The sequence below is a fragment of the Salmo salar genome, chromosome 07, assembly GCF_965601325.2.
Source record: "Salmo salar chromosome 07, fSalSal1, whole genome shotgun sequence".
Classification (NCBI taxonomy): domain Eukaryota; kingdom Metazoa; phylum Chordata; class Actinopteri; order Salmoniformes; family Salmonidae; genus Salmo; species Salmo salar.
Window position 1 is genome coordinate 66,517,501 of NC_138297.1, and position 10,000 is coordinate 66,527,500.

General features: G+C 49.4%; 1 protein-coding gene across 2 annotated transcripts in view; it reads left to right on the forward strand.

Annotated features, from left to right (window-relative positions):
* cacna1c (calcium voltage-gated channel subunit alpha1 C) overlaps positions 1-10,000 on the forward strand; it is a 587,915-nt gene that overhangs the window by 377,727 nt on the left and 200,188 nt on the right. For both annotated transcript variants that reach the window (XM_082977959.1, XM_082977960.1), the window contains exon 4: positions 9,909-10,000. This exon is cut by the window's right edge and continues 48 nt beyond it. In XM_082977959.1, the coding sequence (XP_082834085.1) occupies positions 9,909-10,000 (92 nt within the window). The remainder of the gene's footprint in view (positions 1-9,908) is intronic.

Sequence of the window (10,000 nt, forward strand, 5' to 3'; positions counted from 1 at the left end):
GAGGGTTTCCAGAAGATTGGTTTGTGTATTATTAGCCTAGCTTAATCACCAGTAGTGTGTGTGTGTGTTTGGAATACAAGCTCTAGAAGGCAGGTAGAACATGGCCCATGTTCCTAGGCCGTCATTGTAAATAAGTATTTGTTCTTAAGACCAAAACTAAAGGATTCTAGTCATAAATGAACCTGCTCATACAGAGGGTGAGTTTGGCTAGCGGTGCCTTGGATGGATGTCAGCCTTACTGAAAAACAGACTTGGGTTCAAATAGTATTTGATACATGCCATTACTTTCAGCTTCACTTGATTGAGCTTGCCTTGCCCAATGGAACCAATGGCATAGTGCTTAAAGTGCAAATCCTGCCCATCTGGCACTCGAGGCATGCTCAAGCAAAGGCTCAAAGTGTTTGAAAGATGTCAACTATTATCTGAACCCAGGTCTGCTAACGGATTGGGCAGAGATGTGTGTGTTAGTGATTTGGGCAGAAACTCCTCTGTCTGTCCTGCCATAGTAGAGAACCTGGTCCATCAACATATGGTCTTTATGGAGGAAAGTGGACAGCGGCTTGATTTCCCCCTAGAGGGAATATATCCTGGGTTTTCCTTGGCTGTTCCGGCTGTCTGGAAGCTGGGAGACTGCACACACACACACGCACACACACACCACACACACACACACACACACACACACACACACACACACACACACACACACACACACACACACACACACACACACACACACACACACCCCCCCACACACACACACCCACACACACACACACACACACACACACACACACACACACACACACACACACACACACACACACACACACACACACACACACACACACACACACACACACACACACACACACACACACACACACACACACACACAGGAGGTAGAGAGAAAGTAGTAGGAGACACAGAGGATCCAGTTTCCTCTGACTGGTTGCTGTGGTTTCTGAGGGGTGCTGTTGACGTAGACAGTGTGTGTGTGTGTGTCTGTCTGTGTGTGTGTGTGTGTGTGTGTGTGTGTGTGTGTGTGTGTGTGTGTGTGTGCGTCCAGGGTCAGATTGGAGCGTAATACACAGCAGATCATTTACAGGAAGACAGGAAGTGTCCTGGTGATGTAACTATAACCACAGTCTGGTAGGAAACACCTAACAACTGATTCTGACCATTATTAAGCCTGGAAATACATGTTGAATTCAGCTCTGGTTCACCTTTAAATGTTTCTAGTTGTATTATCACCTTCACTAGTACAGTGAAATGTCTTTCCTTCAGCTCTTTCCCAACAACGTAGTAATCAGGATCAGAAGGACTATCAACTAAAGCCACGTAGAACAAAAACACACCACAAATAGAAATAACAGGAGAAAGTCAACTATATACAGTTCCAGGGTCAGTAGTTATATACAGGCTCAGTTCCAGGGTCAGTAGTTATATACAGGCTCAGTTCCAGGGTCATTAGTTATATACAGGCTCAGTTCCAGGGTCAGTAGTTATATACAGGCTCAGTTCCAGGGTCAGTAGTTATATACAGGCTCAGTTCCAGGGTCAGTAGTTATATACAGGCTCAGTTCCAGGGTCATTAGTTATATACAGGCTCAGTTCCAGGGTCAGTAGTTATATACAGGGACAGTTCCAGGGTCAGTAGTTATATACAGGCTCAGTTCCAGGGTCAGTAGTTATATACAGGCTCAGTTCCAGGGTCAGTAGTTATATACAGGGACAGTTCCAGGGTCAGTAGTTATATACAGTTCCAGGGTCAGTAGTTATAAACAGGCTCAGTTCCAGGGTCAGTAGCTATATACGGGCTCAGTTCCAGGGTCAGTAGTTATATACAGGCTCAGTTCCAGGGTCAGTAGTTATAAACAGGCTCAGTTCCAGGGTCAGTAGCTATATACAGGCTCAGTTCCAGGGTCATTAGTTATATACAGGCTCAGTTCCAGGGTCAGTAGTTATATACAGGGACAGTTCCAGGGTCAGTAGTTATATACAGTTCCAGGGTCAGTAGTTATAAACAGGCTCAGTTCCAGGGTCAGTAGCTATATACGGGCTCAGTTCCAGGGTCAGTAGTTATATACAGGCTCAGTTCCAGGGTCAGTAGTTATAAACAGGCTCAGTTCCAGGGTCAGTAGCTATATACAGGCTCAGTTCCAGGGTCAGTAGTTATATACAGGCTCAGTTCCAGGGTCAGTAGCTATATACAGGCTCAGTTCCAGGGTCAGTAGCTATATACGGGCTCAGTTCCAGGGCCAGTCAAGATGCTCTCAATGGTGCAGCTGTAGAACTTTTAGAAGATTTCAGAGCCCCATGTCAAATCTTTTCAACCTCCTGAGGGGGAAGAGGTTCTGTCGCTTTCCTCATGACTGTTTGCATGTGCACCATTTTAAGTCCTGGACCATTTTTTAAGTCCACCCGAGGAACGTGAAATCCTCCACCGCTGCAGCCCTGTTGATGTGGATGGTGGCCCTTCTCCTGTAGTCCACGATCAGTTCCTTGGTCTTCCTGACGTTGTCCTGGCCCCACACTGCCAGGTCACTGACCTCCTCCTCCCTGTAGACTATCTAATAGTTACCGGTGATCAGGCCTACTACCGTCGTGTCGTCAGCAAACTTGATGATGGTGTTGGAGTCGTGGGTGAACAGGGAGTACAGGAAGGGACTAAGCACACACCCCTGTGGGGCCCCTGTGTTGAGGGTCAGCGTGGTGGAGGTGATGTTGCCTACCTTCAGCACCTGAGATCGACTCATCAAGAAGTCCAGGACTCAATTGCAGAGGTGTTTAGTCCCAGGGTCCCAAGCTTGGTGGCAAGCTTGGAGGGGACTATGGTGTTGAACGCTGAACTGTAGTCAATGAACAGAATTCTCACATAGCTATTTCTCTTATCTAGGTGGGTAAGTGCAGTGTGGAGTGCAATTGATATTGCATCCTCTACGGATCTGTTGGGGCGGTATGCAAGTTGGAGTGGGTCTAGGGTGTCCTGGATGTTTACAGTGACTGTTGCAGGGTGGTAGTCATTGTGACAGGCAGCCTCAGAGTGTTTACAGTGACTGTTACAGGGTGGTAGTCATTGTGACAGGCAGCCTCAGAGTGTTTACAGTGACTGTTACAGGGTGGTAGTCATTGTGACAGGCAGCCTCAGAGTGTTTACAGTGACTGTTACAGGGTGGTAGTCATTGTGACAGGCAGCCTTAGAGTGTTTACAGTGACTGTTACAGGGTGGTAGTCATTGTGACAGGCAGCCTCAGAGTGTTTACAGTGACTGTTACAGGGTGGTAGTCATTGTGACAGGCAGCCTCTCAGAGTGTTTACAGTGACTGTTACAGGGTGGTAGTCATTGTGACAGGCAGCCTCAGAGTGTTTACAGTGACTGTTACAGGGTGGTAGTCATTGTGACAGGCAGCCTCAGAGTGTTTACAGTGACTGTTACAGGGTGGTAGTCATTGTGACAGGCAGCCTCAGAGTGTTTACAGTGACTGTTACAGGGTGGTAGTCATTGTGACAGGCAGCCTCAGAGTGTTTACAGTGACTGTTACAGGGTGGTAGTCATTGTGACAGGCAGCCTCAGAGTGTTTACAGTGACTGTTACAGGGTGGTAGTCATTGTGACAGGCAGCCTCAGAGTTCTTAGGAACAGGAATGATGGTGGTCAACCTGAGACGTGGGGATTAGACACTGGGACAAGGAGAGGTTGACAATGTCCATGAATATGTCTGCCAGCTGTTCTGCGCATACTCTGAGAAATCCGTCCGGCCCTGCAGCCGTGCGAGTGTTGACCTTATTAAAAACCTTACTCGCTTCGGAGAGTGAGATCACCCAGTCCCCTGGGTGTTTTTATCAGACCAGTATATTTAGACTATAGTCTATAATGTGCTAGATCCATCCATCTAGACAAGTCCAGCTAGATCCATCCAGGTAGATCCATCCAGCTAGACCCATCCAGGTAGATCCATCCAGCTAGACCCATCCAGCTAGACCCATCCATCTAGACAAATCCAGCTAGACCCATCCAGCAAGACCCATCCAGCTAGACCCATCCAGCAAGACCCATCCAGCTAGACCCATCCATCTAGACCCATCCAGCAAGACCCATCCAGCTAGACCCATCCATCTAGATCCATCCATCTAGACCCATCCAGCTAGACCCATCCATCTAGACAAATCCAGCTAGACCCATCCAGCTAGATCCATCCAGCTAGACCCATCCAGCTAGACCCATCCAGCTAGACCCATCCATCTAGACCCATCCATCTAGACATATCCATCTAGACCCATCCATCTAGACCCATCCATCTAGACCCATCCATCTAGACCCATCCATCTAGACCCATCCATCTAGACCCATCCAGCTAGACCCATCCAGCTAGACCCATCCATCTAGACCCATCCATCTAGACATATCCATCTAGACCCATCCATCTAGACCCATCCATCTAGACCCATCCATCTAGACCCATCTAGCTAGACCCATCCAGCTAGACCCATCCAGCTAGATCCATCCAGCTAGACCCATCCATCTAGACCCATCCATCTAGACCCATCTAGCTAGACCCATCCATCTAGACCCATCCATCTAGACCCATCCATCTAGACCCATCCAGCTAGACACACCTTCATATAGACCCATCCAGCTAGACCCATCCATCTAGACAAATCCAGCTAGACCCATCCAGCTAGACCCATCCATCTAGACCCATCCATCTAGACCCATCCATCTAGACAAATCCAGCTAGACCCATCCATCTAGACCCATCCATCTAGACAAATCCAGCTAGACCCATCCATCTAGACCCATCCATCTAGACCCATCCAGCTAGAACCATCCATCTAGATCCATCCATCTAGGTCCATCCAGCTAGACCCATCCATCTAGACCCATCCATCTAGACCCATCTAGCTAGACCCATCCATCTAGACCCATCCATCTAGACCCATCCAGCTAGACACACCTTCATATAGACCCATCCAGCTAGACCCATCCATCTAGACAAATCCAGCTAGACCCATCCAGCTAGACCCATCCATCTAGACCCATCCATCTAGACCCATCCATCTAGACAAATCCAGCTAGACCCATCCATCTAGACCCATCCATCTAGACAAATCCAGCTAGACCCATCCATCTAGACCCATCCATCTAGACCCATCCAGCTAGAACCATCCATCTAGATCCATCCATCTAGGTCCATCCAGCTAGACCCATCCATCTAGACCCATCCATCTAGACCAATCTAGCTAGACCCATCCATCTAGACCCATCCATCTAGACCCATCCATCTAGACTCATCCATCTAGACCCATCCATCTAGATCCATCCAGCTAGACCCATCCATCTAGACCCATCCATCTAGACCCATCCATCTAGACCCATCCATCTAGACCCATCCATCTAGACTCATCCATCTAGACCCATCCATCTAGATCCATCCAGCTAGACCCATCCATCTAGACCCATCCATCTAGACCCATCCATCTAGACCCATCCATCTAGACCCATCCATCTAGACCCATCCATCTAGACTCATCCATCTAGACCCATCCATCTAGACCCATCCATCTAGACCCATCCATCTAGATCCATCCAGCTAGACACATCCATCTAGACACATCCATATAGACCCATCCAGCTAGACCCATCCATATAGACCCATCCAGCTAGACCCATCCAGCTAGACCCATCCAGCTAGATCCAGTCTGCTGTATTGTGTTCCCAGGACCGAGGCTTGGTGAAAGGGGAGCAGACCTGGCAGGGCTCTCTGTCCCTTTCACAGCCCTGACCCTGGGAATGAAAGTCTCTGGAGGTTGGATGGGGGGGGACACAGCTGTGACTGTGTCCCGGGAGAGGTGGACTCACGTGGGCTAGGGTAGCGGGAGTGAGTGGGTGGTTGGGTGGAGGGCTAGATGATGAGTTGGGTGGGGATGTTTTGGGTGACGGTGGTATTATCCAGCTGTGACGTACTGTATGCTATCTGTGGCCCAAATGGCACCCTATTCCCTTTGTAATGCACCAAATTTGACCAGGACCCATAGGGCTCATAGGGCACATAGGCCTCTGGTCAAAAGCAGTGCATGATTAGGGTGCCATATGGGATGCACACTAAACTTTCTGTGAGGTCACGTGACATAACAGCCCCCCTGGCCATCCCAGGAAAGTTCCCATGAAGGCAGGCAGTGGAACGTTTATGAACAGGGGACATTCAGAACAGCAGGCAGGATCTCTGACAGAGAGAGAGCGACAGAGAGAGAGAGAGAGAGAGAGAGAGAGAGAGAGAGAGAGAGAGAGAGAGCACAGAGAGAGAGAGAGAGAGAGAGAGACAGAGAGAGAGAGAGAGAGAGACACAGAGAGAGAGAGAGAGAGAGAGAGAGAGAGAGAGAGAGACAGAGAGAGGAACAGGGGACATTCAGAACGGCAGGCAGGATTTGTGACACACACAGAGCGACAGAGAGAGAGAGAGAGAGAGAGAGAGAGAGAGAGAGAGAGAGAGAGAGAGAGAGAGAGAGAGAGAGAGAGAGAGAGAGAGAGAGAGAGAGAGAGAGAGAGAGAGGAACAGGGGACATTTTGAACGGCAGGCAGGATCTGTGACACACAGAGCGACAGAGAGAGAGAGAGAGAGAGAGAGAGAGAGAGAGAGAGAGAGGAACAGGGGACATTCTGAACGGCAGGCAGGATCTGTGACACACACAGAGAGAGGCTGATATTTAATCAAACACTGTTTACACTGACTTTGTTTACTAACAACATGCTTTACACACACGTCTTACTCTAAAGCTGAAAGCCTCTTCCTGTGAGAGTCTACCTAGTAAGAGGTAGTAGTAGGTCTATACAGGAACAACACCATTCTGTGCTGTTATATTACCAACGGAAAAAGAGCTACTGCATCAATGACTACCACACTACAGGTTAGATTGAATTGAACCCGACCAGACACCTTTAAGACAACCGGGAAAACTGCACCTTGACAAAACCCACAGGATCAGTTTACACAAATAAACTCCCGCCAGAAATTGGCAGCATTGTCTGTCAGCGTGATTCAAAGTCAAGTACAGAGAACAAAATGGGATGTTTGAATGAAATAGCACTGCTGCCTGCTAATAGACTCATAATGGGCTGAAGTGGGCCGCCAAAGCTGAGTTTGGTTGTTTTGAAGGCAGTAATATCCTACAGGCAGCGGCAGGTGAGCAGAGAGGGACCTGCGTCCCAGACATCACCCTATTCCCTATTTAGTGAACTAGGGTACCCATAGGGCTCTGGTGAAAAGTAGTGCACATCACAAGGAATAGGGTGATGTTTGGGATGTAGCCGGTATTATTTGGCACAGAGAAGTGTTGTTGCATGCTGGTATAGTTACAGTGGCCTGGTGGTCCAGCCTGGTGGTCCAGCCTGGTGGTCCAGCCTGGTGGTCCAGCCTGGTGGTCCAGCCAGGTGGTCCAGCCTGGTGGTGTAGCCTGGTGGTCCAGCCTGGTGGTGTAGCCTGGTGGTCCAGCCTGGTGGTCCAGCCAGGTGGTCCAGCCTGGTGGTGTAGCCTGGTGGTCCAGCCTGGTGGTCCAGCCAGGTGGTCCAGCCTGGTGGTGTAGCCTGGTGGTCCAGCCTGGTGGTCCAGCCTGGTGGTCCAGCCAGGTGGTCCAGCCTGGTGGTGTAGCCTGGTGGTCCAGCCTGGTGGTCCAGCCTGGTGGTCCAGCCAGGTGGTCCAGCCTGGTGGTGTAGCCTGGTGGTCCAGCCTGGTGGTCCAGCCTGGTGGTGCAGCCTGGTGGTCCAGCCTGGTGGTGCAGCCTGGTGGTCCAGCCTGGTGGTGCAGCCTGGTGATCCAACCTGGTGATCCAGCCTGGTGGTCCAGCCTGGTGGTGCAGCCGGGTGGTCCAGCCGGGTTTTTTCAGCCGTGGTGGTCCAGCCTGATGGTCCAGCCTGGTGGTGCAGCCTGGTGGTGCAGCCTGGTGGTCCAGCCTGGTGGTGCAGCCTGGTGATCCAGCCTGGTGGTCCAGCCTGGTGGTCCAGCCTGGTGGTTCAGCCTGGTGAGTCTACTGTCCAGTCTCCTCTCCCACTGTGGGTCTGCCTCACAGTAACCTGAGTCTACTGTCCTCTCTCCTCTCCCACTGTGGGTCTGCCTCACAGTAACCTGAATCTACTGTGTGCACTGAGTCTATACAGTCTTAGAAAAGGTGCTATCTAGAACCTAAAAGGGTTCTTTGGCTCTCCCCATAGGAGAACCCTTTGAAGAACTGTTTTTGGTTCTACATGGAAACAAAAGGACATGTCCTATGGGGACATCTATTGCACCCTTTTGGAACCCTTCTTTCTAAGAGTGTAGGCCTACGTACAAGTGCTGCATGCCCCTGTACCTCGCGCGGGTGGGTATGTGTGTGTTGGTGTGTGTATGGGTGTGCCACCGTAGTGTGTGTGTGTGTGTGTGTGTGTGTGTGTGTGTGTGTGTGTGTGTGTGTGTGTGTGTGTGTGTGTGTGTGTGTGTGTGTGTGTGTGTGTGTGTGTGTGTGTGTGTGTGTGTGTGTGTGTGTGTGTGTGTCTCCAGTACATGACTAGGGCCGAGCTCCCTGCCATCCAGGACCTCTATATAAGGCGTGTGAACGGAGCGCCTGTGATATTGATAAAAACTTCAGCTAGGGTTAGGAGCTAGGGTTAGGGTAAGGGTTAGGGTTAGGGTTAGGGTTAGGGTAAGGGTTAGGGTAAGGAGCTAGGGTTAGGTTTAGGGTTAGGGTAAGGAGCTAGGGTTAGGTTTAGGGTTAGGGTAAGGAGCTAGGGTTAGGTTAAGGGTAAGGAGCTAGGGTTAGGTTTAGGGTTAGGGTAAGGAGCTAGGGTTAGGTTTAGGGTAAGGAGCTAGGGTTAGGTTTAGGGTAAGGAGCTAGGGTTAGGTTTAGGGTTAGGGTAAGGAGCTAGGGTTAGGTTTAGGGTTAGGGTAAGGAGCTAGGGTTAGGTTTAGGGTTAGGAGCTAGGGTTAGGTTTAGGGTTAGGGTAAGGAGCTAGGGTTAGGTTTAGGGTTAGGGTAAGGAGCTAGGGTTAGGTTTAGGGTTAGGGTAAGGAGCTAGGGTTAGGTTTAGGGTTAGGGTAAGGAGCTAGGGTTAGGTTTAGGGTTAGGAGCTAGGGTTAGGTTTAGGGTTAGGGTAAGGAGCTAGGGTTAGGTTTAGGGTTAGGAGCTAGGGTTAGGTTTAGGGTTAGGGTAAGGAGCTAGGGTTAGGTTTAGGGTTAGGGTTAGGAGCTAGGGTTAGGTTTAGGGTTAGGGTAAGGAGCTAGGGTTAGGGTTAGGGTTAGGGTTACCTTGTTGTGTGTCTATCTGTGTGTGTGTGTGTGTGTGTGTGTGTGTGTGTGTGTGTGTGTGTGTGTGTGTGTGTGTGTGTGTGTGTGTGTGTGTGTGTGTGTGTGTGTGTGTGTGTGTGTGTTTTATTCCTCCCTCTCATCTTTAGATCTCTCATATATTTTCATCATGTTGATTAACGACGTAGCAACGAGACGTAGCAACGCAGAGCTCAAAGCAAGATGTTCTCTCCTAAGTACTGGCATAAATAAAATGCTTGACATTTCAGAGAACATTTAAAATGTCTGGGTTTAAAGTATCGCTATTCGCCTTTATTGCAGCTTATCAAATCACAGGAACAATATCCTGACGTCTCCTCCCTCGCTATCTTTTTTTAATTCATTTATTATTTAACCTTTATTTAACTAGGCAAGTCAGTTAAGAACAAATTCTTCTTTTCAACGACAGCCTAGGGGCCTTGTTCAGAGGAAGAATAACAGATTTTTACCTTGTCAGCTCGGGGATTTGATCTAGCAACCTTTTGGTTACAAGTCCAACGCTCTAACCACTTGTCTACCTGCCACCCCGAAGTAACATTTCTGTTGGACAACAATAAAGTCATCTCCTTCTTCTTCTCTCCTGTGTCTCTCTGTAGGAGCGGGTAGAGTATCTCTTCCTCATCGTCTTCACAGTAGAAGCCTTTCTGAAGGTAATAGCCTACGGACTGCTCTTCCACCCAAACGCATA